This window comes from Exophiala bonariae, assembly GCF_035927105.1.
Source record: "Exophiala bonariae strain CCFEE 5792 chromosome Unknown scaffold_5, whole genome shotgun sequence".
In the NCBI taxonomy this organism is placed as follows: Eukaryota; Fungi; Ascomycota; class Eurotiomycetes; order Chaetothyriales; family Herpotrichiellaceae; genus Exophiala; species Exophiala bonariae.
Genome location: NW_027042480.1, coordinates 419,201 through 446,535, shown reverse-complemented (window position 1 = coordinate 446,535; position 27,335 = coordinate 419,201). Strand labels below are relative to the sequence as shown.

The 27,335-nt window shown below is 50.1% G+C and overlaps 13 protein-coding genes across 13 annotated transcripts; 7 read left to right on the top strand and 6 right to left on the bottom strand.

Annotated features, from left to right (window-relative positions):
* Positions 1–657: 657 nt before the first annotated feature.
* LTR84_010934 (uncharacterized protein) lies at positions 658–1,772 on the bottom strand (the record flags this gene model as incomplete). Its single annotated transcript, XM_064854467.1, has 2 exons — positions 658–1,544; positions 1,607–1,772. 2 exons carry the CDS (start codon positions 1,770–1,772, stop codon positions 658–660), a joined length of 1,053 nt encoding a protein of 350 aa, XP_064709193.1.
* A 611-nt stretch (positions 1,773–2,383) lies between these two features.
* LTR84_010933 (uncharacterized protein) lies at positions 2,384–3,820 on the bottom strand (the record flags this gene model as incomplete). The annotated part of the gene is made up of 1 exon (XM_064854466.1): positions 2,384–3,820. One exon carries the CDS (start codon positions 3,818–3,820, stop codon positions 2,384–2,386), a length of 1,437 nt encoding a protein of 478 aa, XP_064709192.1.
* Positions 3,821–4,450: 630 nt separating this feature from the next.
* Positions 4,451–5,026, bottom strand: LTR84_010932 (uncharacterized protein; the record flags this gene model as incomplete). Its single annotated transcript, XM_064854465.1, has 1 exon — positions 4,451–5,026. One exon carries the CDS (start codon positions 5,024–5,026, stop codon positions 4,451–4,453), a length of 576 nt encoding a protein of 191 aa, XP_064709191.1.
* A 532-nt stretch (positions 5,027–5,558) lies between these two features.
* LTR84_010931 (uncharacterized protein) lies at positions 5,559–10,068 on the top strand (the record flags this gene model as incomplete). Its single annotated transcript, XM_064854464.1, has 9 exons — positions 5,559–5,694; positions 5,744–5,814; positions 5,871–6,559; positions 6,611–6,797; positions 6,841–7,230; positions 8,824–9,084; positions 9,142–9,380; positions 9,437–9,660; positions 9,722–10,068. 9 exons carry the CDS (start codon positions 5,559–5,561, stop codon positions 10,066–10,068), a joined length of 2,544 nt encoding a protein of 847 aa, XP_064709190.1.
* A 294-nt stretch (positions 10,069–10,362) lies between these two features.
* LTR84_010930 (uncharacterized protein) lies at positions 10,363–11,185 on the top strand (the record flags this gene model as incomplete). Its single annotated transcript, XM_064854463.1, has 2 exons — positions 10,363–10,659; positions 10,742–11,185. 2 exons carry the CDS (start codon positions 10,363–10,365, stop codon positions 11,183–11,185), a joined length of 741 nt encoding a protein of 246 aa, XP_064709189.1.
* A 327-nt stretch (positions 11,186–11,512) lies between these two features.
* On the top strand, positions 11,513–12,493 carry LTR84_010929 (uncharacterized protein; the record flags this gene model as incomplete). Its single annotated transcript, XM_064854462.1, has 2 exons — positions 11,513–11,802; positions 11,863–12,493. The coding sequence occupies 2 exons, from the start codon at positions 11,513–11,515 to the stop codon at positions 12,491–12,493; spliced, it is 921 nt and encodes a 306-aa protein (XP_064709188.1).
* Positions 12,494–12,744: 251 nt separating this feature from the next.
* On the bottom strand, positions 12,745–13,265 carry LTR84_010928 (uncharacterized protein; the record flags this gene model as incomplete). The annotated part of the gene is made up of 3 exons (XM_064854461.1): positions 12,745–12,962; positions 13,056–13,187; positions 13,253–13,265. The coding sequence occupies 3 exons, from the start codon at positions 13,263–13,265 to the stop codon at positions 12,745–12,747; spliced, it is 363 nt and encodes a 120-aa protein (XP_064709187.1).
* Positions 13,266–14,177: 912 nt separating this feature from the next.
* On the top strand, positions 14,178–14,963 carry LTR84_010927 (uncharacterized protein; the record flags this gene model as incomplete). The annotated part of the gene is made up of 1 exon (XM_064854460.1): positions 14,178–14,963. One exon carries the CDS (start codon positions 14,178–14,180, stop codon positions 14,961–14,963), a length of 786 nt encoding a protein of 261 aa, XP_064709186.1.
* A 150-nt stretch (positions 14,964–15,113) lies between these two features.
* On the bottom strand, positions 15,114–17,123 carry LTR84_010926 (uncharacterized protein; the record flags this gene model as incomplete). The annotated part of the gene is made up of 1 exon (XM_064854459.1): positions 15,114–17,123. The coding sequence occupies one exon, from the start codon at positions 17,121–17,123 to the stop codon at positions 15,114–15,116; it is 2,010 nt and encodes a 669-aa protein (XP_064709185.1).
* Positions 17,124–17,382: 259 nt separating this feature from the next.
* Positions 17,383–20,022, top strand: LTR84_010925 (uncharacterized protein; the record flags this gene model as incomplete). The annotated part of the gene is made up of 1 exon (XM_064854458.1): positions 17,383–20,022. One exon carries the CDS (start codon positions 17,383–17,385, stop codon positions 20,020–20,022), a length of 2,640 nt encoding a protein of 879 aa, XP_064709184.1.
* Positions 20,023–20,668: 646 nt separating this feature from the next.
* LTR84_010924 (uncharacterized protein) lies at positions 20,669–22,402 on the top strand (the record flags this gene model as incomplete). Its single annotated transcript, XM_064854457.1, has 2 exons — positions 20,669–21,421; positions 21,485–22,402. 2 exons carry the CDS (start codon positions 20,669–20,671, stop codon positions 22,400–22,402), a joined length of 1,671 nt encoding a protein of 556 aa, XP_064709183.1.
* Positions 22,403–23,457: 1,055 nt separating this feature from the next.
* On the top strand, positions 23,458–24,441 carry LTR84_010923 (uncharacterized protein; the record flags this gene model as incomplete). Its single annotated transcript, XM_064854456.1, has 1 exon — positions 23,458–24,441. The coding sequence occupies one exon, from the start codon at positions 23,458–23,460 to the stop codon at positions 24,439–24,441; it is 984 nt and encodes a 327-aa protein (XP_064709182.1).
* Positions 24,442–25,042: 601 nt separating this feature from the next.
* LTR84_010922 (uncharacterized protein) lies at positions 25,043–26,480 on the bottom strand (the record flags this gene model as incomplete). The annotated part of the gene is made up of 2 exons (XM_064854455.1): positions 25,043–25,825; positions 25,884–26,480. The coding sequence occupies 2 exons, from the start codon at positions 26,478–26,480 to the stop codon at positions 25,043–25,045; spliced, it is 1,380 nt and encodes a 459-aa protein (XP_064709181.1).
* Between the last annotated feature and the right edge of the window lie 855 nt (positions 26,481–27,335).

The window sequence follows — 27,335 nt, the reverse complement described above, 5'->3', positions numbered from 1 at the left end:
GTGTCTTGGACTCTTGGGCTTTCAGGCAATGCGAAGTACCTAAGGTACCTGTTGGAGCTTGGAACTTGGGGGATGAGGGGATCATTTTGGTTACTCCTTTAGGGGTGCCAAGCTGATCATGAATGCCTGTACCCTTAGCTACTCCAGAGCCCTCTGCCAGACCATTCAGTGGTATTTTCACTCATGGACAACATGCGTGCAGACCACCGAGGATTTTCCTGGCCTTCACTGCTAGCCATCTATCCGTACCTAGAGCCACCGTCCATAAAGTTGGAGGTCATGCAGAGGATTGGCCATTGTCTTCATATGCACAGCTCATAGTCAATACCTCCATGAAGGCATACCCTGTCCCATTTAATCCATGACGCCCGAGTTTTCTAAGGCCTTGAAACAATTCACAGGTCGTTCCATTTCATTGATCTTTGATGGTCCATATTCGAAACATTTTGTTTTAACCAGTGCCCACATATTTGAACCAAAGTGGCCTACAGTCTTCTCGTTGCAGCCACGGTTCTCCCCCATAAAATTGTCCGGCTTCACATCCTTTACACTTGTCTGAATTTGGACAATTATAGAACGGAATGTGGTTATATCCAATGTCCTTGAACCTGCATTTTTCGTCAATCCAGCTCACCTTGGTAGGCCCAAGGAGAAAACTTACCAATGAATCTTGCTTGCGTCCTCGAAAAGACCCAGCGCAATGCTGTGAACAGGGGCATCACCCCATCTTTCATAGAAAAATCCTCCTGTTCGATCAAGATGAGTGAAATAATCCTCATATGCCTGACCGCGCCAGAAAGAAAGGTCGGCTATTTCAAAGTTGGACCAGAAGTGGCAGGTACTGTAACCATGGGCCTTGATGTTATGTTCGGGTCGTCGCTGGTTATCTGTCAACCAGGCCATCGCATTGTTCTTGTTCAAGTACTCCGGATGAGCGGCCAAGAACTTGATGGTCTCGGGCCACAGGGAAGGTATGGATTCGGGTGAATCAAAGAGGTTGATGTTGAAGCCATAGGTCTTGTTGTTGTCTTGCATGTATCGGAAGACATCATAATCCACATCGCAGAAGAACTTGACCTTGGGTTCCACCCGCCAGTAGTATTGCGTGTTTTGAAGAGCGGGATGTCGATAAAACATTCCACTATTCCATCGACACATTTTGTGATAGCTGGACATGCCCGCATATTGAACATTATTCTCCTTCAATATTTTGGCAGATTCGTCAAAGAGTTCCTGGCTGACCCAAGACGGCATGTCCCAATGCTCTTTCGGGATGATATGATACTCGCACTTTGCATTTGTTACTTCTTGTGTCGCCTTCTTGAAGGCGTCCGTAAATGGGACATCGTTGAAAAATGTCCAGGGGTAGTTAAATTTGTGGTTCCATGTCGCTTCCAGTTGTTTCATGGTAGGAATGAGTTCATTAAGTTCTTCATTACGGACAAGGGAGAGGAGGGTGGCATTGATGCGGGCAGAATTAAGGCTGCCGGGATTGTAGTCATGGTCGGTGTGTCGCCAAAGTTGTCCTTCAGGTTCCCCAATGGCTGTTGTTGAAGATTGTTAGCCATTGCATTGCGCATTCATCAGGTTCAGGGAACGAGCATACGATCTAACAGCGGATCCCGCTCCATGCTCTCAATCTTTTCGCCATTGGCAACAACCACATGTGGAGGAGATATGGTGGGCGTCGGTCGGAGGAATTGGAAGATGAGGAAGAAAGCAAGGACGATGCATCCTGCCCCAAGAAATCTCACTGGTCGTGCAACTGCCATTATGAATCCAAAGGCTCATGCCTGTGTCAAAGAAACAGACGACATTGATGAGGCAGATGGTGAGAGATCAAAAAGAACAGATCTTGGGTCTTGGTTGGGAGACTTGGATGTCCTCTTGTCAAGAGTTTTGGTCGCATGCAATTACATACCAAGTCCGTTGCGCGGCTTCTGCAGGTTCCACTGCTTAGTCCGTCATACAAGGATGAGTAGAATAGTAGGGGTACGAGTAACCCTGAGTAGTCAGCCCGCAGTGTCGCCGACCTCAAAAAAATGTTTCCCTCAACTTCACCCCAACGATTGACATGCGGAACGAAGAATGGCTGAGCCACAAATATCACATGACAGCTACGCCACACATGTGTCCAGCCACAACTAAAGATTCCAACGTCTAAGATGATCTGTATTATCTCGAGAAGACACGACATCCAACTTAGTATCTACCTATGTGAATTTGTAGATAGTTTTAGATTGAGATCACGAAGGCCAAACGCTAGATGATCTTCTGACCGCACCACACACTGGGACCACGGACTTATCCTTCCGATGGGTCCTGAACAACCAGCAAACATAGCTTCTTGTGAGAGTATCTAGCTAGAGCTGCTCTGCTAGAACTACTCAGTCTCTCCAGCATACATCCTCATTATAGGCATGGCTTGGGCCTCGATAGCGTCCATTGGTGCCCTTTTGGATCTTTCAAATATCCTCTTCGTCGACTCTAACAACTCACCTCGTACCTTGAGCCAGTCTACCCCGGCCAGCTTGCCATTCTGTTTGACAATCTCACCATCTACAAACACAGTGTCGACATCCGAGCCGTTTGCGTACAATACCAAGGCCATGACTGGATCTCCAACCGGAGACAAACGGGCCGAAGTGGTTTTTATGAGAAGCAAGTCAGCCCTTTTGCCTGGAGTAACACTCCCAATCACATCTGCGAGTCCCACAGCCTTTGCCCCACCCATGGTCGCGAACTCCAGCACTTCTTCACAGCGGTGTGATACCACAAAAGGAGCGCCCTTCGCCTCATAATGCTTCGCATGTCGTTCAGCTTGTAGGGCCAACCGCATCTGCTGGAACATATCGGCCGGAGCACTAGACACCACGTCGCATCCCAGACTCGCATTGCAGCCCACGCTATGAGCCTTGAAACAAATCGGCCTTCCCATGCCCATTTGTAACTCAGTGTCCGGTGTGCTGGAGATACCTATGCCGTGCTTGGCGATCGCGTCGAGCTCGTCGTCTTGAAAGGTGGCACCATGGCTGAATAATAGATCAGGGCCTAGGACGTTACGCTCATTCAATTTCCGGACAAGGCGAAGGCCCCGGTCCCAACGACCTAGACCCGTATGACCAGTCACAACGGCGGCCCCGAGCTTACGACCATGTTCGATCTCCATAATCAACTCATCAGTGGGGCAGCTCTCGATTTCAGCGGGCGCGAAGCCAAAGCGGAGAACATCCGTTTTCTCATTGGACTTGAAATGCGTCTCTCGAATCCTCTTGGAATCCTCGAACCGCCAATCCGGCGTCTTCTCCTCCCGCTCCGCGTCCATGGCCGACCCAGGCCAGGCAGGATTCTTGTACAGGCCGTAGCAGAACGTAGCCCGGATTCTTGCATCCCTGAGCCCCTTAACGGCCGCATCAGAATGGTCCGGAGAGTTCATGATGTGTGAGTGGTCGATGAGGAACGTAATGCCGCTGTCGATGCTTTCCAGTGCCCCACAGTAGTTCCCCAGATATGCGTCCCTGGCTTCGTAGCAGGATCCGTATTTGCACCGGATGTGCATAAAGTAGTCACTGAGTACGTGGTCGGCACAGACCGTGCGTAGCTGTGTCTGCCACGTGTGACGATGTGTGTCGACAAAGCCAGGGGAAACGATAGCGTCCGTTGCGTCGATCACTGTATACTCCCCTGAGGGAGAAAGGCTCGGTGCGACTTTAGTGATGACCCCATCGTCAATGAGGACGTCGCAATTCGGCACAACGCCGATGGACTTGTCCATGGACACCACGGTGCCATTCTTCAGATGATATTTGCCAGGGGCCATCTTACTATCTTCGCACCGAATTCAATATGGTTTAGAGGAGAGAAGTGGTATGCGTCGTCACAGCCCACTATGAGAGAGTCGAGACGAGAAAGCTAGTAGACGAGGAAATGCTCTCGATCTGGGATCCGTCATATCCTTGATATACGCGACTCTCCCCATAGCTCTCCACGTTCTGGACCGAGAAAGCCTCTTTCCAAGCTCTGACTCCCTCCACAATGTCCGGCCCAAACCCCGCATGCCTATGCTTGGACAGCCGGCGTCTCGTTTCGAGCGGCAACACATTTGCTTGATAAACAGGGTCCGATCCGACTTCCACCTCGTTTTGATTCGATACCGTGGGTCCGGACCCGTACCTGAGAATGAACCATTTGCTCTCGTCCAATCCTGTTCAAGCCCTGGTTGGTCATACACGAGATTGTCCGAGCAAGGCTATCGGGCATCGGAGTATCACGTGTTGATCTGCCGACCGAGGCTGTCAAATAGGGGCCAGGGAGTGAAACCAATTATCGGAATTGCCTTGCTTGAGAGCAGGTGACTTTCATGTTATCTAATTGTTACTGATGAAGGTTTGATCCTATCAATGGCCATTGACAGCGTGAGGTGGCAGGTGATATTTGTGATTAGCACTAACTACTCATCATTTCCACTCTTCGGAATATGATTCACGGCATCACCAATATCCTCCCGCAGCCTCTCCCCACCAATAAGCAAAGGCTCACTATCCTGCAAGACAAAGAGCATTCTCGACCATGTCGTCTTACTTGGATTACGCCAAGCGTGATAGGTACCACGTTGCACGACAACATCGCCAGGCTTCAGCGATGTTGTGCTGCCATCATCCAGCTCCATCACCATCTCGCCACTAATAACCACCCCGTAGTCTAGACTCTGCGTACGGTGCATGAGTGGAGGACTCTCCGGCGCATAATCGACGAACCGGCACACTGTGCCGTTTTTCTGCACGAGGGATAGATTGGGCCCGGATGTCATGTTTGCTTCATGAGACTTGAGATCTTTGTCGTCGTTCATCGACACCGGCATCGTCGAGGTTGTGTAGACTGCGTTGAGCCCGACGCCAAATTCTTCCACCCATGACCATTGACTTGGTGCGGCAGAATATAGTGTCGCTTTGCCGTCAGCGTTATGAGTTGTAATGTGGATTGTTGGATCGCGAAGTGCTGATGGTAGTGAATTTTCGATCACCATGTTTGGATGTGGAAATGATTTCTTGCCGATCAATTGTCCCACAGTATGGTCTGGGAGGTTTCTGAGCGATATCTAGAGCGTATAAAAGCCACAATATCAATTCGATACTCGCCGAACATCAGTGGTCTAGAAGCCAAATGTGGACAACTCCTCAATCGGAATACTAAGAAACCAATCAGAAGCTATGAAACATCGGCCCCGAATGGTTCGCACATTCGGTATTCAACACTCGGCATTCTGGACTGGGTATTACCCGATGATTTCTTCTGTTCAGCAACCAAGGACTCCTCCTTTGGCGAGAGTCTAGGCTACCTGCAGCACTAGTGAGGCTGTCTGTGGAATTCCTGGGGATTCTGCGGGTCAGAGCCGGGCCCCCAGATATACACCTGGAGCACTCAGAAGTCAGGAGAAATACCCACAATATAAATATGGCGGCTGCTCGAGAGTCGAGATGACTTCTGGATCTTACTGCTTGTCTTTGTGCATCCCGGTTTCCTCCCAAGACGATCAATCGACCTCATCGACGTGGACAATGGAGTCCAAACTACATCCCAGTACTACTGCTCTACACCATGAAGGTGAAAAGCCAGGTGAGAATCCTGGAAACCATGAAAACCATCATGCAACGACGGCACATGGTATCGTGGATGCTACAGCTCTTTTTCAAGGTAAGTAACCTAGGCGAAAGCAAGGTCACCCTTGCTGACTGCATTGTAGACGATGGTACCGGTCATCTGTCTAGCAAACTCCTTCTTCCACGACCAACTGAAGATCCTCGTGATCCCTTGGTATGTCATGCCCCTCTGTGAATCGAAATCAACTCGGAATTGGCTGACTCTCACAGACTTGGTCGACCTGGAGAAAGCACCTTGCATTTTCAACAATATGCCTCTTCGTCTTCATGTCCAACTACACCACAGCGTCGATTTCACCAATCTTGTTGACGGTTATGACCGACTTGAATGCTGATCTGGCTCAGGCTGGTTATCTGATCACTTTGAACATCTTGACGCTGGGATTGGGGAATTTGTTCTGGGTTCCACTTGGTCTGAAGATTGGAAAACGGCCCGTATTGCTTCTGAGCACCGCAATATTCTTTGCATCCAGTGTCTGGGCTGCTGAAGCAAAGAGCTATGCTTCCTTGCTGGCTGCTCGTGTTGTCCAAGGATTTGGTGCAAGCTCTTCCGAGGCCTTAGGGCCGGCTATCGTTGCTGATCTGTACTTCTTGCATGAGAGAGGAGCTATGGTAGGCTTTTATACCCTCATGATTGCAGTTGGAAGTGCACTAGGTGGGGTATTCGCAGGTTACGTTGCGAATGCGAATTCTGATTGGCGCTGGGTGCTCCACATGGACACAATCATGGTTGGAGCGGTGTTCCTCTTCACCATCTTGTTTCAGGCGGAAACCAACTTCATACGCCCACAGGAGTACGAGACTGGCGAAGGAATGGAAAGGTCTGAGCTCCAAAGAATACAGGCCACTACTCGAAGTAGCTGGCTCAAAACACTGAGTGTGATGAGCTGGTATGATAAGTATGTTATGGCCGCATGTTTGAGATTTTGACTTCGTGCTGACGAGCTCAGGACTGTATCGATCTGGTGGCTTTGGTGGCGACCGTTTCTGACACTTCAATATCCCTCAGTTATGTGGGGTTCTCTTACATATGGAGTAGTGCTTGGTTGGATTGTCTTGCAGCAAACCGCAAATGCTTCTGCCTTGCCGATTTTATACGGATTCAATGCAATCAAGTTCGGAAATTCTTATTGGACCGTAAGCATTCCTCTCTCGTGTGGAAACCGTGCTGACCACACAGTACGTCGTCGGCGCTGTATTGGGCTGCATTGCTGGAGGACCTATCAGCGATTATGTTGTCGTATTTGTGGCGAAGCGTCGGAAAGGATACTTCAAGCCTGAATTTCGACTCTGGGCGCTGATTCCAGCTTACATTCTAGGTCCGGTAGGACTACTGATGTGGGGGTTCGGGTTGGGCGGCCTCCTAGATCCCATGGTTGCCATTATTGGATCCGGGGTCTCATATGGTGTGCTTTGCACGGTCCCAGCGATTGGGATGACTTATGTCGTCGACTCCCACAGACCTTTATCGGGCGAAACCATGACCGTCTTGACTGCGTTCAAAAATACCTTCGCTTTTGCGCTCAGTTTCGCAGTGACTCCTTGGATTCAAAGGGACGGATACGCAAAGGTAAGTGATACTGTGTAATCCTCCATTTCATATTCTGTACATTGGTTTTGACGTTTCGATGATCAGGTGGGTGGTTGGATGACCCTGATCGAAGGGCTTATATTTGCAACAACTATACCAATGTACCTTTATGGTGAAAGGATTCGGAGATGGTCTGTAAAACTCACCATTTGATCAGAAACACCACAAGCACCAATGTTGGATGACAAGAGTGGTGAGAGTGGTAAGGCCTGTTGTGACCAAAAAGCTTGATGAAGAGCTTCTGTGAAGGATGCTGCCTAGATTAGATGCGCACGTGTGGTGACATAGCCTCTAGCAAAGCCTACCTAGGTAGTATCGCATCACCATTTCCAACTGCGTTTATGTCTGAGAGTATGTGATGCACATACCTTTATGTTGTGACCATCAGTATGTTGTGGTGGCTTAGCAGCGCAGAAGATGTATGCAAGTGAGTCCACTGCTTCGCAAAGAGCGCTACTCTTCAGTTGTTGGAAATCATGTGCCGTGATAGAGACCAATATTAGACCTCTTTCCAAATGTGTCAATAGTGCTTCCAAAACGAGAACCAATGCAATTTTTCCATCACCCAGCGGAGGTGGTATTCATGTGGGTATTTAGAGGGCCGAATTCTGCTAATATGGCGATTGGGGGTCTTCTTTCCTGTTTCAGTAGGAAGGGTCACCTAATCGAGGAAGGACTGTGGATTTCCATGAGCCAGCAGCCTCGATAGCGTATACATGTGGATACACCCTGTGGCGCCGTGAGTCATTCAGAAAAACCTTAGTGGGCATAGAGGTTTCCCCATCCCGTTCAGGAAAAGAGATCGGTACGTTGAGGATTGCAGCTGGGTTTTCATCAGCCAGTAGAGGACGTATACATGTGGATACGCTCCTGTGTTAAAGGCAACCGTCCGTCGTCAAGGCATTGGGAGTCACCTGCCCACTGAATCGCATTATTAGACTTTCTTTCCCAGCTTGTCGATGACGCTGCCAAAGCGAGATTTCCAGCAGATTTTTATCACCGAAGGATCCAATTCACCGCTTTATCAGCGGTAGTCACGCTTGTTTCTCTGACACGACTTGGACACTCGTGCATCGGCCTTCTTGCATCCCGATCGGGCTCAGAGATTTAAGCATACTAATGAGTGCCAGTAGAGTGCGAGGTTCAAGTTCATTGAATACCTAAATACGAAGAGGCTGATCTTTGGCCAAGCCTGTCTTGACCGGGAAGAGCATCTAACTAGGAAGGTGACTGGCCGTTCTTTCCCGGTGCCGAGGTCAGGACCGCTGTCAACTTGAACGTCAATTCGGACATGCCGCCGACCATTTCTGGCTGACTTATTCTCAATTTCAATGAACTTCGCATCAGGCAATATGTAGGCCACCAATTTGCTGTATCCAGGCTACAATGTCCATGCGGTCCGTCGTCCTCGGCGAGAGCTCAACTCTTGGAGGTGCGACACCAGAAGGGGCTCAAAGAGCGAGGAACGATTTCCGCACGGGGGAATCCTCGAAGATCAATTGCCAAAGATGTAGGATCCAGAAAGTAGGGCCTCTGCCCGCAACAGAATTCTGGTACTGACACTATTTCTAGCTTAAATGCCCCCGTGACCTGCCATCATGTTCAAGGTGCAGGAGAGTTGGGGCTCTATGTCAGTACCCGGTAAATACCAGGCGAAAGGCTATTGAGTCTCGACACAAACCTGTTCATCGTCGAGACTCCGCCTTGCAAGGTGCGTCGACACGTCGCTCTGAGGAGGTTTCTCAGACCAAGGAGAGAACAAATCACAAGACTGAGGCGGCAGCAAACGTTGCTACGTCTTCAAAGCCATCATCTGTAATCACTCCAATTGAAGTTTGCGACCTTGACTCTCTGACGAAGAAATATTCTGACTTTAATTCCCTAATTTAGACAGCGGGTGTCTCCGAGACTGTCCTGAAGCAAGACAAAGGAAGCAATGCCATTCTGAACATTGGAGTGGATGAGGCGGCACTCCCTCCTGTCATGTTTGGATTGTCGTTACTCGAGGTCTATTTCTCACACATATACAACGCATCCTTGATGTTTCTCAAGACGAAACTGTTGCAGGACTACGTTCATGGGCATGTTCCGGCTTTTTTGCTACGAGCTATATTTGCCTTGTCGACTATGTAGGCATCCGCACTTTTCAGTCAGAAAAATACGTCGGGCAACTGACATACATCAGATTCATCCGGGATGCAGGAGATGGCGGACAGTCTCGGGACCGCTCCTCTCACATCGGATTGTTGTCCGTGTTTGGCAGTCAAGGCTTGCCATGGGCACAATCTGCAGCGCAAGAAGCACTAAGCCTGACCGATCGACCAACTCTAGAAGTCATCCAGACATTGCAGTGCCTGCAGTACTACTGGTTCTCCATAGGAGAACTCGGCCGAGGGATAGTTCATCATAGTATGACACCACACTTTGGACCAATGCTCAAGTGCTGACAAGTGTGCTTTTTCTGGGACAGTGCTCTCGTACCGATTATGCCTCATCCTTGGGTACAATAAAATCACTCCGAACGTGCAAAATGGCTCTGATGATCTGGCTTCCGAGCTAAAACGACGATGCTTCTGGGCTTGCTGGGGCGCAATATGTATCTTTCCCGAGCCTCTGACAGAAGCCGAGTTTTTATGGCAACAGGCCGCCGACACACCTTTACCAGCCGTTCTAAAGTGGACTAGCAACGGCTGTAAAGTGGTGCTCTCTCAGGAAATGGATGGCGCCTGGAACGCGAGAGCCATTGATGGCCACGAAGAATCAAAACTAGAGTTCAATGCAATGAACGAAGTATACAAGCTTCTGGGTATCTGGTGAGTGTTGATTGTTCCGCAAATATGCCCAAATTAATGAACTCCAAGGGCAAAAGTTCAGTTGTATCTAGATGGTCACCAACATTTCACATTGGCTCAAAAGCAAGCAGAGCTATCCTCTTTGACAGCGGGGGTGACAGCCTCATATTCGCAAGCGACAGTGGTAGATCAGAGAGCCTCACGCGAGATGAGAGAGCTCGACCTACTCAGACAAGCCCTCTACCACCTCTGTTTGACTATGCTGCACTCCTCAGTGGTACCTTTATTCTCTCCGCGGCCAAGCCCAACCCCGTCCAACATGTCTCCCAGCCAAGTGAAGAGCAGTGCGCGTGTGGTGGTAAAGAGCACCCTCGCCATGGCCACCCTCTTCAGGTCACGCGTTCAGGAAGACGATGATTTGAGGACCATCAGTCCCCTTGCTGCGTATGTTGCTTTCGTGACGGGATCATCTCTTGTGCTTTACAGCGAGGCCAGAGCACATAGACAGACTCCCGAGGGCATTGAGATGGTCCCAGGGGTGGACTCCGAGGAAATGGTAGCAATTCGCCGAGTGCTTTGGAGTGGGAAGATGTATTGGCGAGCAGTGGCACGACTGGTATGTTGTGTTGACCCTACGGAACAAATTCTTGGCCCTTCTGTTCGCATGCAACTGCAGTTCCAGCTAATTTGATATATAGTCCGACAAGCTGGATGCAGCAATTGCAACGTATCATGCTTTGGGAAGCACTATGGAGACTTCTCATCGAGCCTCACCAAGTTCGGAAGATGAAAGATCTCGCGGACCGAACCTACACCGTGCTTATACCTCACTTTTAAGAACCAGCTATGTCCCTGAGCATACACAGCGGGAGGATCGAGAAATGGAACATGATGACACAACCGCTATGCTCGAGGCACCACCCACAACTACACACAGTGTTTCCGTAGGCGAGGGACTTGATTCAAGTACAACAGCTGGCCATGATACTTACGACCGAGGTTTCCAGACTGATTTGGATGGCCTTCCGGTGGATAGCTGGCTAACAGATGGATTTTGGTTGAACTCGAATGCAATTGATTTGAGTCTGGATGGGGATTCATACCGGAACGATTTTAATGGCCGAGATACCTTCTGGTTGTAACATCACACGATGAGAAACAAAGCGATCTCTAGGTCAATAGACATCACCATTTCCTTGCCCTCATATTCAATCCCAAATTTAATATGTGTGGTGGAGATACTTAGTATGGGTGAAATGTAAGTGATAAGGCTACGGCTGAGAGCCGGCAAGGCTGAACACCCCCGCATGACGGTGACCGCCAAGACAATATTTCTTCTCGGGTTGTAGTTGTGATTGCGACAAACAAAATACCACTGACCTAGAGTCCCACCTCTCACAGTTGCTTTCCCTAGATTGTAAACTTGCAATTGCGTCAAGATAGCCAGTCTTTCTCCTCTATCATTCACCATGGAAATCCTCCGCGAGGCCCCCAAACTCTCGTCATTTGTGCCCCTCGTCGAGCACCAATCCGCAACGCCTGTGTCCTTCCATTCTGGCCCACCAGTCCTCCATTACTACAGTGACCGGAGCAAGGTGATAGTCCTGGAGCAAGAGCTAGAGTCTGCACCGGCCTTTGCACCTTTGTTTGCCGCAGCATCCGCCCACCAAGAAGAGAATGGAACACAGACAAATGGAAACGATTCGGCACAACACCGACAAAAAGTGGTTGAAGATGTGGACATTTGGGTGACTTCCGAGTGAGTATACAGTCTCGATACACCTTGCTTCTACTAGCAGACATCTTATTGTGTTTTTAGCAAACTATTCGTCTACTCGAACGCAGCGAATGCAGGTGTCTCGATTCCGTACCGCACCATTTCGTTACACGCCATTCAGACTCTGCCCACGCCAGCAGCAATCGAGCAACAAGGCGTATACATGCAGCTGATCACATCTACGGACGATTCCATGGGCGAGGACCTCGAGCCTGAATCTCTCTCTGTGACGATCGTCCCCACCGCATCGGCCGCCCCAGCTGTGGCTTCAGAGCACGACCCTGCAGAAGCCAAGCCAGAGCAGACACCGGTGCAGGCCATGTTCAATGCGCTGTCGAATTGCTCCAACCTACATCCCGATCCTGTCGAAGATGAAGAGAGCGGGGACGGCAGCCATCTGATCCAGGCGGGCCTCGCGTTTCCAGGTACCACTGATGGAGGTTTGCCTCCAGCGATGCCCGGCAGTGGTGGCTGGATCACAGCGGAGAACATGCACGAATTTGTGGACGAGGATGGGAACTGGATTGAAGGTCAAGATGAGGAAGAAGAACATGATGGTGAGAATGAGAACGAGAATGAGACGCTGGGTGCTGGTGCAGGCAATGTTCGACCTAGGGACGATGCTGAAGATAAAGAGGACGATGACGAGACTAAATGGCGACGTACATCTTAATTGGACGATGGACTGTTTGCAATTGCACTACATGTGATGCATTCACGAATCCAGATCCCACGTTCATACCAGTGGCATTGATCACGAAAATCAAGGATGCAAGTGTGGACAAGATTTGTGAGTTGATTTCAGATTCTCATTTTCTCATCATTGTCATTTTTCTAACCGTAGCGACTTAGAACACTAGTCAGCATCGCTGTCCCAGATACATTCGAGCATTCCGGTGGTACATGAAGCGGGCAACGACAAGCCTAATAATTGAAGTTGGGCTGATCTCGCTGATCGGGGTTATACTGATCATCGTTTCCGTAATGTTGATCATACATATTCTCGGCGGACCTGGTGGCGTGCCTCTTGGCTTCTACGCGGTCGTATTCATCCATGCCTTTGGTCTCGGCAAGTCTGTCGACTTCAGCACCGGCGAAGCCCGCGAGGAGCTCTTTGGCGAATGAATGGGAGACGGTCTTGCCTGTTGATTGATGAAGGATGTCGGAGTTAGTCTCTGCAAATAAAGGACCGAAGTGGGGTGGTAGAAGATGGATGGAGGGATGGGGTAGCTTACCTTCTCTGCGTTGGCGATCCTCAAAGAGCTTCATGCCTTCGAAAGCGGCGGCACCACCGATCAATTCGTGCGAGAACTTGGCTTCGTGTCGCTCCTCACCGTAGACTTGCTGGTGTGCATCACGGCTATCGTCTGGTGTTGAGGTTAGTCGATGATGGAGGTGTGCAGTTAGCCAAGTGTCGTAGTAGACTACTCACCGAACCAACCCATGTTGAAAGGAGAGATTTGTTTTGAAAGTTGACTTGGCAATAAAGTGAGGGTCAATGAAGAGATCCAATGGAGTTTTAATGGAATCAAAAAGTCAAAATCGCTCAGTTGATGAGATCAGAAGAACACGCAAGTGGCAGCGGGAGAATATATAGGCATCGGAAGGAATCTCTCAAATTCTGCCCTTGGATCGTCGTTTGCCCTTTGGTCTCGAGTGCAGTGTAAGCTGCTAGACCTACATCATCACCTTTCTGCTTCTCACCCCAAGTCATGTTAGCGGTAGCTTTCTAGCTGGCAGGCTCAGCTTCGATTGGAAAGTCGAAGGGCCAGCTTGGATCCTTGTGACGCGTCCACCCAACCCCACCAATTCAAGACGAGTCTGTGGTCAGCCATTCAGGGTTGATGATTCAGACAACCACTTTCTCATGATTGGGTTGACCATCGTCAGGCACAGGTCGTGGATCTAGCAATGCATGCACCCTGCCAGTGGGTTTCAGATGATATGGGTTCAGTTGGCATGGGCGGTTCGAATGGAGGGGCAGTGAAAGATCTAGACAGTCGCCGAAAGAAAAGAGAGTTTTCAGGGACTGTCACCGCCTCGTTGAATCCATCGTGGTCTGCGAGTCTTTTCGTCAGGGTCTCAGCTGGACTGTCCATCGAGGAACAGGGGTATCCGCCCAAGCACTTCCAAACGGTGCTTGTTTCGGAGCCAAGTGCCTGAATCCCAAAGCTTGTTCAGCTACCGAGGGGCAGTGAAATTCCACGTCAAGTTTTTGCTTAGCGAGAAACACCCACGTCATATCCACAGACATTCAATCAACTTTACCGCCCACGCTATCAAGGAACAACTCAACAACCACCAAGTTCCGATATCAAGCAGACGCGGCGGGTGACTTGATGTCAAGCTGATGAAACATGGCACCGCCACAAACAAGCACCCTCCCCAAACCCACCGACTTCCCCACGAGCCTCTCACCACAAATCCACCTCCCACCCAATGCACAACCCACCAACGCCATAATCTTCCTCCCAGGCCTCGGCGACAACGCGTCAAATTTCTCATCTTTCGCGCGCGCCTTAAACCTGCCCGACGCACTCACCATCACATTGAACCCGCCATTCCCACTGCCCGCAGCCCTCGCCCTCCCGGGCTCCCAGTGGTCGGACAACCTGCACATCGACAGCGGCAGCGGGTCGCTCGACGCGGACAGCAGCCCACTGAACCTCGCCGTGAAACTCGTCGCCGACGACGTCGTCGCCTCCACACTGCTCGCCACCTTCAAGTTCCGCCCGGACCAGATCCACCTGTTCGGCTTCGGGCAGGGCGGGTCCGTCGCGCTCGCCGTCCCACTGCACCCCTCGCTGGCGGCCGTGTCTTCGGCGCTGGGTGGCGTCGTCTCCATCGGCGGCGGCATTCCGCTGAGTCTGAGTCTCGGTGCGAGCGCACCCAAGGGGAAGGGCAAGGTCCGCACGCCGGTCCTCCTGCTCTCCGGCTCCAAGTCGCCGCTGGCGGCCACGGCGTCGAGTCCGCTCATGCGTGTCCGGGGTGCGTATGAGTTCGTCGAGTATCATTGCTGGAAGAAGGCCGACGACTCGATGCCCAAGAACCGTGATGAGGTCCTGCCTTTGATGCAGTTCTGGGCCAGGCGCCTCAGGAGTCGACGCGGTGTGCCCGATGATGCCGTGGAGCTTACGGGTTGAGACTACGAGGACTTGGGGAGGGGTTCATGGGACGTCATTACGTCTCTTGTGGGCAACTGTTATATGTGTCGTGCAAAACGTGTACAGGGCATTAACATTTGGTATACATTGGCTAAGTTTTGTCTTGAGCTTCTGAGATGGGACTGCGCTCTATTTCTCAAGCTTACTCAACTCGTCCCGAGCCTTGGCCACGGCTTGCTCCGCCGCTCGTCGAGTCTGGACCTCGACCGGGTCGGCGACAAAGCGCCCGCCATCCTCTACCAACTGGTGCATCCGTCCGACAATTCGCTGGATCACCGTTCTGCCTTCATCCAGAAGATCATCTTCTAGGGCCTTGGTCGCTTTATGCCAGTCTCCCTGCATGCGCCACAGAGCATATATGGTGCCTAGTGCCACGATCGTTCCCGCTTCATAGATACCGCCGGTCGACAGCGATGCATAAGTGAGTGCGGATAAGCCTGCAGACATTCCTGATAGAGATAGAGTCTTCAGAACAATCTGCTGTGCGGTGCTGGTGAGCCCTATGATGGCTTGTTCCATTTGTTCGGCGCGAATGCGGGAAATGGATGATGATAGCGGAGTTGGTGCTGCAATTGGAGCCAACTTGAGCTCGGCCATCCCATCGGTATTGATAATGACTGGCTCGACCGGAGGATCTGTTGCCAGGCTCGATTGTGCTTGCAGAATGGGTGTTGGTTCGACAATGCTGGAGGTTCTAGGTGTAGATATCTCCAGACCATCTGCTCTTGGCAAATCTGCAGCAACGTCCGTAGGTGATATGCCTGCTTGTGACAGACGGCCAGACAACTCGTAGACTGCACGTTCTGTGCGTGGTAACCATGCATTGGTTACCAGATCTGTTATAATCAATCCCACATCATCCACTCGCCAAAATAGCTTGTACCATGCCAATTTCCTCCAGTTCCGTGAACTCCATGCTGATGCCAATCCAGACTGCAACTCTTGATGGGCATGACGAGAAAATTCCTCAATGGACTCCTCCAGCTGAGCTTGTGTGGCAACACTCAAACTTCTTGACTTGCTGGATCGACTTTCGAGTGCCACCTCAGCCTGCAGGTTGCGAGTCGCGGTGGAGAGAATTGACGATACAAGATTTTTCAATGGCGACGGTAGCTTCGTTGTCGATTGTGCGGCAGATGATTGGTTCAACCAATCCGATAGTCCTGGGAGGCCCGAGTCCACCCATTTGTGCTCGTACGATCTGGCTTCGGTGACAGATCTACGGAAAGCTTGGAGACCATCCTCAGCTTGGGCAGCATCCACTATGAGAATATTGCCTGGTGCTCGCTGCTTGAGATTCTCAAGATTCACAATCAATCTGATGGCCTCACGATCTTCCTTGGTAACGAAATTGGTGGACGCGAGCAATTCGGTGGCAAGAATCAATTCATCGAGGCCCCGCGCCACAAGTATACTACTGTGTACAGGTTGGCTGATCGTGGTCTGTCGGCCATTTGCCGCGGTCGGGGTACCAATCGACGGCGAGAGGAATACGTCCGAAGTAACGGTTGGGAGTCCTTGCAGCAGCTCTCCATTCCTCAAAGAACTGACCGATGCGACCAAAATCTCAATGTTGTTCCTTTCGAGTATGTTGGACGGGACATGAAGGACTGGTATGGTTGTTCGAGGCTTAGGCAAGCTGGAATTCAAGGACCGACCAAAGCGTATCAATAGTCCCTGACTTGTGTCTTCTTCACTCTTTAATAATTCCTTCTCCCACGGCTCTTCATCAACTAGCGCATCGGCTAAGAGAAGACGCACCAATCTTCGTGCCGTTTGTTGAACATTAAGCCCCAGAACCGCTACCCTCGTGGTTGGCGTTTGTGATTCCAATCCTTGTAGTGCTAGTTGCAGTCTACTTATGTTGACTTGTGCCGAGGCTTTCCTGCTTACTTCTCCAAGGGCTCCATATAGGTCTTTGTATCTCGTAGGTATATTCTTCGTGGCATTGACCGCGGTTGTGGAACTCAACGTGGAAGCGCATCTGCGTGTGATGCTGGTGGTGGGACGTGCTAGTCTGGAGAATGAGCTCGGTTGTGGTTTCGTCGTGCGCCATGTCGTGCATGACGGGCAAAAGAATAGATCTCTGAGGAATCTGTCGAATTGGGCTCGATTTCGAGCTCCGGAAGCTCTTTTCATCGTGGGTTGAGCTTCCAGTGGTGGGTCATGATGGAGAGTCCATTCAATGATGTGAGGCTCGTAACTTTTGCATCATTTGGCAGCTGCGGTGAGGCATTAAGCCGGAAGTGCAGTCCACTTTCCGCAGCGCGACATGGACGCGTCGAGGATTCCCGACGTTCTCTTGCCTTCTTATCGTAGAAGCGGAACATCAACAAGAGAGCCTCTCAATAGCTAAGCGTATTATGAACAAGGGCGACATCCAGGGGAAGGAGTTGATATGGCTTCTTCGACCACCATAAACACTTGGATGGACAGTCTTGTGGCGTCCCTTCTGCCACCATCAACCCCGCCGACGGATGCTCGCAAGTATAAAGAAAATTTTATGCGTCAGGCTAAGACACACACCTATGGGCGGACTAACCAATTCAGCGTCATTGAGAGGCTTAACGGACTTGAAGAGAAACTCCAGGTGCAAAACCTCGATGATGTTGCCCAGGAACTGTACTCGCGCCGCATGAAGCTCAATATCGCTGAGGATAGATGGCTGCCCGACGTGCTAGATCTACTCCTGCATCTCTCTGTGGCCCCCGTCAAGTATAGCCGTGTCAGCAATCTTGAAAGGATCAAACCAAAACCTCAAATCCCACCCGCCTTGACCTGGAAAGATATCGAGGCAATCGATCCAATTGACCGTGAGGATGATATCTGGAACATACCAGACTATAGCGACTTCAGCTCGGAGGAGGATGAAGTCATTGTCTCCAGTACGAGCGCATCCCCTGTTCCCGCAAAGGAAAGTCGCTCAATAAATCCTGCAATATCAAGGACGATAGAAGTCGGACCAAGGGAGGAGACATCTTCAATAGCCGGCTTTGCTTCTTCCCAATTCTGGAACAAGTCAGGATTCTCCATCACAACAACCGAGCAACAAACAATTCGAGAGGTTCTCATGATGCTTAGTGGATTTCCTACCTCAATGTTCAACGTGTATGGCAATGAACTGAAGCCAGATCCCCGTTACCGTCTCCGTAACGTCGAGGTCGAGACGTCCTCTCGGTTCTTATCCCAAGCCGCAGAACTTGGTTCTACTGTGCGTTCTGTCATGCTCTGGGTTGGTAAAGCACGAACTGAGAGGGTCATGCTTATTATCGAAAATCACTTCCGTGATACTCTGATACAGTTCCATCACTTCATCAACGATCTGCAAATGGGTGTCTCGAATGGTGACGATCCCAATGGGATTGCCACTTTGCTGGAACTATTGCATCGCATCAATGAAGCCAGCGCGCCATTAAAATCAATATCTACCTTGCTCCTACGTCTACCACCAGATGAGCCAGTCACCGCCCTCAATATATTGTACAGACATGTCGACCTGGCATACTCATGTTGCGACCAACCAACCATAAGCATCATTCTTCCTGTTTTCAACGCAGCATTTGAAGCATATGCTGCCCCAATTGACACATGGATACAGACCGGCGTTTTGGATCAGAAGGTGAACACCTTCATATCTAAGGCTGCTGCCCTGAAAAATCCCGCAAGCCTTTGGCACGATTGGTTCTCTCTGGTACCCGAAAAAGATAGGCTTATACCAGTATTTCTCAAACAATACGCGTCAAAGATATTCAACGCAGGCAAGACGGCGGCATTTTCCCGATACCTCGATCAATCCAAGAAACACGACGCTGATGCCGCCCAGCTTGGGATTGCAAAACTCGCGCATGACGCATTAAACATGACAAAAGGCTTGCCAGTCCCATTTACTACTTCGTTTGAAACGTTGATTGAAACTCGGCTGTCGTGTATCCTCCTCAATGCTACAAACTTTTTGAAGGGGTTGCTAGAAGAACAATGTGGACTTTCTTGCCTCCTCGATGCATTTCAGTACATTTATCTCGGCAGCAACGGTGCAGTACTAAGCACCTGGGAAGCGCGAATGTTTGACCAGATCGACAAATGTGTAGAGATCTGGAACGATCGCTTTCTCGTGGTGGATACGCTTGCCGAAGCCTTCGTTGACATCAAGTGCATTGATCCAGAACTCCTCAGTGTACAATCTAAATATACTTCCTCACGCACCATGGAGAGTCGGCGTCGCTCAGTGAAGATATTGAGTGCCTTGACAATATCCTATGACTTCTCTTGGGCTATTGCGAATATCATTCTTCCTGACACAATCAATTCCTACCAACGAGTTTCACTTGTCCTCGGTCAGATTCGGCGAGCAAGATTCCTACTCGAAAGGCGTGCATATTTTTGTGTACAGAACATCCCGCTAACCGGAGATTCAACTGTTCAGAATGCTGCACGAGCTATGTGCTTTACAATGTCTCTCTTTGTCAACATTGTCTATGATCACTTCACAAGCTGTACGATATCTTCAATGAGCGAGAATATGCGGAATAAACTAGAAGGAACTGTTGACGAGATGATTTTTATTCACACTGAGTATACCAAACTGCTCGAGCTAGCTTGCCTGTGCGGTCAACGCATCAAACCTCTTCACGACAGTCTACTGGCCATACTGGATCTCTGCCTACGATTTACAGACATCGTTTCGTCGTCCTTGACGACGGCCAACCATCCTTCTAAGGATTTCGAAGCATCTTCCTTTATCTCGGCCCGAAGTCAACGCAGAAAGAAAAGGAAAACCGATGTAGAATCGACTAGTGATTCTGACGAGGAGGACGAAGATGAAATGGGGGAGGGATATTCTACTTTCATTCTCGATGAGGACACGTCAATAGCAGATGAGATCGCCAACATCAAGCAGGCATTCACGGAACATGTGACCTTCCTGATGGCTGGGCTCAGAGGCGTGGCTAGAAGCTCTGGAGAAGTTGGTGATCTACTTGAGTTGCTTGCGGATTCCTTGGAGTGTCTCTTCCCACAAAGGCGGATTGGAATGTATTGAAGTGCTGTATATGTATGATAGGCGAAAATACTGCAACTCTCACGCCTTGTGTCAAGCTGTCTGCTGGTATCACCCAGCTGAAATGAGCTGCACCCTGACTAGGTCCGTGGCTTCCGCCACCTAAGGAAATTACTCCGTTATCAGTGTAGTAGGGTGAGCGGAGTTATGCTATAAGAGCACAAAGCCTTGACTAATTCAGGGGGTTAAAAGCCCGAAGATGACATCCCTGGCTGAGTGGTCTACCGCCTAAAATCTCCCGGAGGGGTGTTGCCTGAGCGCCTGAATCATTAACCTAATGTCCAGCTAGAAAGCACCTACGTGTGTGGATTTGTAGGCATCCTAGTTAAGCATCTACAGCGAAATAGGTGGCGAGTTAACTATCACACTCACTAACTAGCTAGCTAGTTAGCCCTTGCCCTTCGACGTGCGATTAACTTCATGACAGAAGCTTGAACTCCTACCACATCACTTTTAACACAATCGCATGCCCAGTAGCTGCACGATTCACTTTCTTTTTTGTGACTTGTCTTCTTTTATTCAATCTTATACGGACGCGACTGTTCAAGATTGTTAATCTTGCAAATTGCTACCAACTCACTTTGCGGACTTCGCTAAGTCGATGCTGAATCAATAAGTCCACCCTCAAATGTCTGTCTCACTCCTTCCACGCAGACTAGCTGTTCGTTCACTCAGAAGCCTGCCATACCAACGGCAATACACGGCAGTTTTCACTCAGCATGCCCATTTTGCCTGTGCTCGATCAAATCGAAGTTCACAAACCTTCAGCTTGAAAAATTGGTTTCTTGCTGCCGCTGTAACTGGTCTCTTTGGCTCTTTTTTGATCTACTCGGCGCCAGTCGCTCAAGCTGAGGTTCCTTCAGCGCCCCGGACTATTCGTTTGAGTGAGGTCAGATCACACGGAGCCAAGGCAGAACGCCGATGGGTTGTCAAAGGCACCAAGGTTTATGATATCACAGACTGGATCCCAAACCACCCGGGAGGAGAGGTCATTCTGCGCGCGGTAGGAGGTGTCATTGACCCTTACTGGGAGATTTTCACCATCCATAAGAAGAAAGATGTCTATGATATCCTGGAGCAATACTACCTCGGTGACTTGGATCCTCGTGATCTTGTTGATGGCAAAGTTCCCTCAGATGATATTGAAGACCCATTTCGAAATGACCCCCGTCGTGATCCGCGGTTAGTGGTGCATAGTGATCGCCCTTTTAACGCGGAGACAGCTCCAGCTGATCTGGGAACATTCATCACACCTAACGCCACTTTCTACGTCCGTCACCACCTGTGGGTGCCTCAGATAGACCCACAAGCGCATAGGTTGCTTATTGAGCTACCTGATGGAGAAGAACTTGAATACTCCATGGAGGAACTGAAATCAAAGGTATGGTTGAGCATATTTTCGAGGGTTTGAGACCCCAACTGACCAATACTTGGGTGATCTCAGTTCAAGCCAGTCACAGTAACATGCACACTTCAATGCTCTGGCAATCGTCGTCAACATATGAATGAAGAAGCACGAGCGACAAACGGCTTACCTTGGGATGTTGGCGCAATCTCCAATGCTGTATGGACAGGTGTTCGACTACGAGATGTGCTCTCAGATGCTGGATTCGACGTTAATGACTATGATGATAGTGGTGTGAAGCACGCTCAATTCCAAGGAGCAGAAGCATATGGTGCTTCAATACCGATCGACAAGGCCGTAGGGAAACGTGAGGACGTCCTGCTTGTCTACGAAATGAATGGTCAACCACTACCGGCCGACCATGGTTATCCACTACGAGTTTTAGTTCCTGGAAACGTCGCTGCACGCAGCGTGAAATGGTTGAAGCGAATAGTCCTCTCAGACGAAGAGTCCCAATCCCAATGGCAACAACGAGACTACAAGTGCTTTGGGCCCAACCAAGGCGGTCAAAACGTTGACTGGTCGAAGGCTCCTGCCATCCAGGAAATGCCAGTTCAAAGCGTAATAACATCTCTTCGAAACACCTCTCCGCGATCCGCAGACGATCAAAAGCTGCTGCGTGTCTATGGTATGGAAGAAGATGCTGTTGAAGTCGAAGGCTATGCCTTTGTTGGTGGTGGTCGAAGAATCATCAGAGTGGACATCAGCCCGGACGATGGTCGTTCATGGTATCAAGCTGACCTGATCCCTGAGGAAGCACATGGCCACAAGTCGTGGGCGTGGACTCGTTGGAGATGGCTGGTGCCAAAACGCCTTGCTGGTCGACAATTCGTCGTCAAGGCGGTTGACGAAGGTTACAATGTCCAGCCCGAGTCATACGAACCTCACTACAACTTTCGCGGCAATCTCACTAGCGGTTGGCATCGAGTGCCGTATTCGAAGAAAAGCCGGGATTGAGAGTCACACCAAAGTTTTTATCGGCAACGATGGTCCTGCGAGGTTGTAAGAGAGATCGCTTCGGTCAAAAGGCGGTTAATGGCAAAACCATTTGTGACGGCGACGGAAATCCTGCAAACCGAGCCCCAGGTTTTCGGACCTAGTTCAGCACAATATCCTGGGTCGCTTGTCATCTCATGCCTAGACTCTCTAGTCCATGAGGCCCAGCACAGACATCTACCTCAGAAAAGATGGCAGATGAATCGATGGAACAATAGCTAGAAGCTGCATCTCATCATGACACATCCAAACCCTGTTCGAACCGTTGTCAGCCGAGCATAAAAGTCGAGTGTAGCGACCACCCATAAAGTTCCACAACACATGAATGAAGAGGCATACGGCATGATCTGATTGTCATTTGACGAGAGGCCTGTCTCATCGAAGGAGCTGCTAGGATTGGGAAGGACAGCCATCAAGGAGAAACGGGAACAGGGCTTGTTCATGCAATCCCTTTTCAGAGGCGCGCCTGTGGTGCGCCCGGTCCTTGCAAAGCACAAAGAGCATCATTGTTGGGATGTTCACTATGAACCAATGCAGGCCAATCGACAATCCCACACATCAGGGAATGAACATGATTTTTCTCTCCCATCAATACCTCCAAATACAGATAAATAGATCATATTCTGACACCCATTCGATGTGCGTAAAGTGGCCTCCCAATCATTCGAGATATCTAGCCTCGATCTTGATACATTTTCCTAGACCAGTGCCCACTGTTCATACTCCCTTGCTGATAAATTAGAGTAGCGTCCATACGAAGGGTTCATGAGCTGACCAGAGAAGTATCCCTGTTAAGTCCGAAGACTCCCCTCAATGCCAAGACTTGGTGACCGGCGATACGCCGGCTTGTGCACGAATAACCACGGAGTTATGCAAGGCTGCGGACCCCCTTTGACTAATGTAGGACGAGGATCTTCACGTTTCCCCGGGGTACTTGATACTGACGAAAGCCAGGTCTGTCATCGGCTCATCCACATGAAGACCACCCCTGATTCAATCCAGTACTCTCATTCGCAATGGCAGCGGCAACAACAACAAATTCAATCCTCGTCCTCGGCGCCGGCGAGCTTGGCCACGCCATCCTGTCGTCACTGCTCGCCAACCCACGCTACAACACGCCATCTGCACCCACGACAATAACACTACTCGTCCGGCCTGCCACCCTTGCTCACCCCGGGGAGGCGAAACTGAAGCAACAGAACAGCTATCGCGCTCAAGGAGTTCGATTGGTCGCAGGTGACATTGATGCCGACGATGAAGCCACCCTGACGGATATCTTCCGGCCTTACTCGACCGTCATCCACGCCGGCGGCATGAACAGCCCAGCAGGGACAATCACCAAGATCACGCGCGCTGTCCTCGCCGCCGTCGTGAAGCTCTACATGCCATGGCAGCACGGGGTGAACTACGATGCCATCGGGCGGGACGGTGGGGAAGGATTGTTCAGCGAGCAAGTGGACGTGCGGGATCTCCTGAGGAGCCAGAGCGCCACGCAGTGGGTGATTGTCAGTTGTGGCATTTTCATGAGTTTTCTGTTTGAGGAGTACTGGGGCGTCGTGGTGAAGAAGCAGCAAGCTGTTGGTGAGGGTGGAAGTGCCGGGCAGGAAGGGACGAGAATCCGTGTCACGGCGCTGAATTCGTGGGATGATATTATCACCGTCACGACTGCGGAGGATATCGGTCGTTGTGCGGCAGAGTTGGTGTTGGATTCTGATGCGCCAAGAGATCGACCGGTTTATATCGCCGGCGATACCTTGACGTATCGTGCCTTTGCGGATACGTTACAGAGTGTTACAGGAGTGGAAGTCGTTCGAGATGTGTGGCCGGTGGATTATCTGAGAGAGTTGAGCCGCAATGATCCGGATGATAAGTTAAAGAAGTATCGCGTGGTGTTTGCGGAAGGCACAGGGCTTAGTTGGCCAGTCGAGGGCACCTGGAGCAGCGAGAGGGGGTTTGAGATGCAACGGGTGGCAGATTGGGTGCGGAAGAATTATTGTTGAGCGTCCTAGGGAGCGATCCAGGTCACAAATGAACAGAGAAAGGGAAGCTTGTGATACAAAGTCATTGAACTATCCTAGCTCCAGCAAAATGCCGAGAGAGTGAAAACACTAAACTAAACTAGCCAGCAAAAGAGAGAGAAACGAGTGTGTTTGACCATGTATACTCCCGAAGTACTTTCGTCAAAAAGCGAAGGGAGAAAGACGAAATCAGTCTTTGAACTCGGATTGTTCTTTGCTAGGCCTGCAAGCAAACAAATATCCGTGTGTGCAAAAATGTCGTTCCTTCATCATCATAATGTCTCGTGTTATCGTATCGTACTCAAAAAGGAGAGTGTGCAGCTTTCGTTCAGATCTCCAACCTCTTGGTGGCAGCATGTTGGTATGGTACCTTCCTTTGGTCAGTCATGTTGATGTGCGGTGCATGGTGCATCGTATTGTAGCAATGATTGTGTCGTTGATCTCTTTCCCTAAGAGTTCACTTGTCTCATTCACCATATACACTGCTTGCTTACCCCGAGGTTGTTCTTCCTCATTGCTCTCCGTGTTCTCCTGATCAAAGCCAAAGTCTTCGGCCGAGCCTTCCCAATTTCTGCTCTCCTGCTCATCCAGAGAGCTCTTCCATACCGCTGCGGCGTCGAATGGCTCGCTCAACCCGATGACTGAGTCTGCTGACGACACTGGCGCTACGGCGGTGTGGAGAAACATCTGCCATTTCCGAGTCGTGCATGCCAGCGGATGGAAATTCGATCATCGAATGACGCATAGGGGTGGAGGGCAAAGCGCCGCTCGCGAGAGTGATTGCATCGTCAACGGCTTCAACATCATCTTGAGTTTTCGCAACGTCTGGAACATCATCGTCGGAACTGTTCTGGTTATGATACTCTTGATCCTCTCCATGGGCCTTGATGACAAGAGCAGTATCGACAAGATCCTCATCGTCGAAGATTCTGGCATGGCGACGTTTTGACATTTCCAAGTATTCTGCTTCACTGACTCTTCTTGTGGTGCGTCGCATGCCTGGGATAGAATCGCCAATCACAGAAAGTCTCTTGCCCATGTTCGCGGTGGTAGTGCATCCGATCGTGGTGAGCTTGCTGATAGCAGAGGGATGGGGGTTGGGGTTACCGACTTTCTCCTCATCCATGCCCATCATCTTCTTTCGAATGGAGTCAATGTAGTCTTGGTCCAGCCAGACCGCCTTGGATGCCAGCCGATCTGCGCGTTTCTGCTCCTTGCGGCGGGTGACGAACCACCAGATCATGATGCCCAGTCCGATCATGAAGAGGCCGACAATAGGTGCCACAATTACAGCAATCTTTGCTGTTCCACTCAATGAGTGTGAGCTTGAGCGGTGTGAGTTGACTGCTATTTCAGTCGAGGAGGGCTAGAATGAGTCAGTAATGCTCGTATGTAGATCGGTGAGTCAAATCCAGGGTCCATACCTCTGATGCTACAGTCGAGGTAATTTCGATCGAAGAAGCTGAGTCTAGAGTTGCACTGGCTGAGCTTGTTTCAGTCATTAAAGTAGTAGGATTTGCTGAGCTGATACCTTCACTAGCGGAAGCTGAATCAGTTGACACTGGAGGAGAAAAGGTGGTAGTAACAACGCCAATAGGGTTTCCAAGTTGAGTCATGTCACCGAGCTCAGGTGATATCATGCTGGGAGTGTTCATGTTGATCGTGGTCGTGATGGATGTTGCTTGCATCTGAACATCAGACCCCATGGCCAAAGTTGAAGTTGAAGTTTCGGTTAGTAGAGAGGTTGTGCTTGCCGCAATGGCACCAGACTGACCCGAGGCGATTGATGACGGTGGTGAAGTGTAGATACTGAAGGATTTGATAGCATCTCTGAACGGAGAATCAGTCTCAGGTGGAGGAGTTTGTTCAATTGCGGGCAAGTGTCCAGAGGCCATTGTCGAAGTGGGAGCATTGCCTGATTTGATCGAGACCACACTCTCAATGTTATCAACTCCTATGGCACTAGTGATGGAAATCATCAAGTAGCTGACGAGGACGCTCCAGACCGTAGATGAAAACATTGTGGCAACTGAAAGGGATGAAGGGCTTGAAGCGGGATGAAGAGATGTCAGAGAGGATGGTACAGTTGCGAACCCAACGCTGGTTGCCTGTCTCCCAGTCACGATAGACGGATCTAAAGCCACAGTAGAAGACAAGAGAGAGGTCGAATTGGCGCTTGAAACGTCTGTCAACAATGACCGCGAGAGTGAAAAGAAAGTGGTCTCTTGTGTAGAGCGATCGTCGATGTGAGATCCGCGGGAAAGATCATGAAAGTAGACCAGAACGCCGAGAAAGTCTTTCACCAACAAGTCTCGGCGCTATGTGACAGCAAGATAATGAGAGGGGCGCGACTGTAGCAAGCAGGTTTAGCATTATACAGTTGTGGTGCCTAGGAGAGCTTGATGGGTAGGTCCGTTGAACAAATGGGCGTGGCCGTGGTAGAGTGGCGTCTGGATGAATGGAAGCATGAACCGAGCATATATTCCTAACCCGAATAGAATATGCTATCCCAAGCCAAAGTCATTGGACATACCTGAAGACTGGATGATGCCGAAATGGCAGCGCGTCTTTTCGGCTAAGTGCCCTTGTGCGCGCTGTTTGATGGAGTTTTGAAGAAGGAGATGATTGAGGAGATATGACGACAGTCGGAGACAGGTTAGACGCACAAAGAACCTGGTCACGAAGCAAGTGACTGTCACGACCCTGAATGTGACCAAGGCACAGATTAAACGTAGAGAGTGATTTTGTGAACCGCAATGAATTCGAAGTGTTATTAGAGTGATTGATCCAATACCTGTGACATTAAACGGAATGAATTTTCTTTCTAGCTCATTCAAACCACAATAGTGGTGAGTGCCAGATCTGTAGCCCGTTCT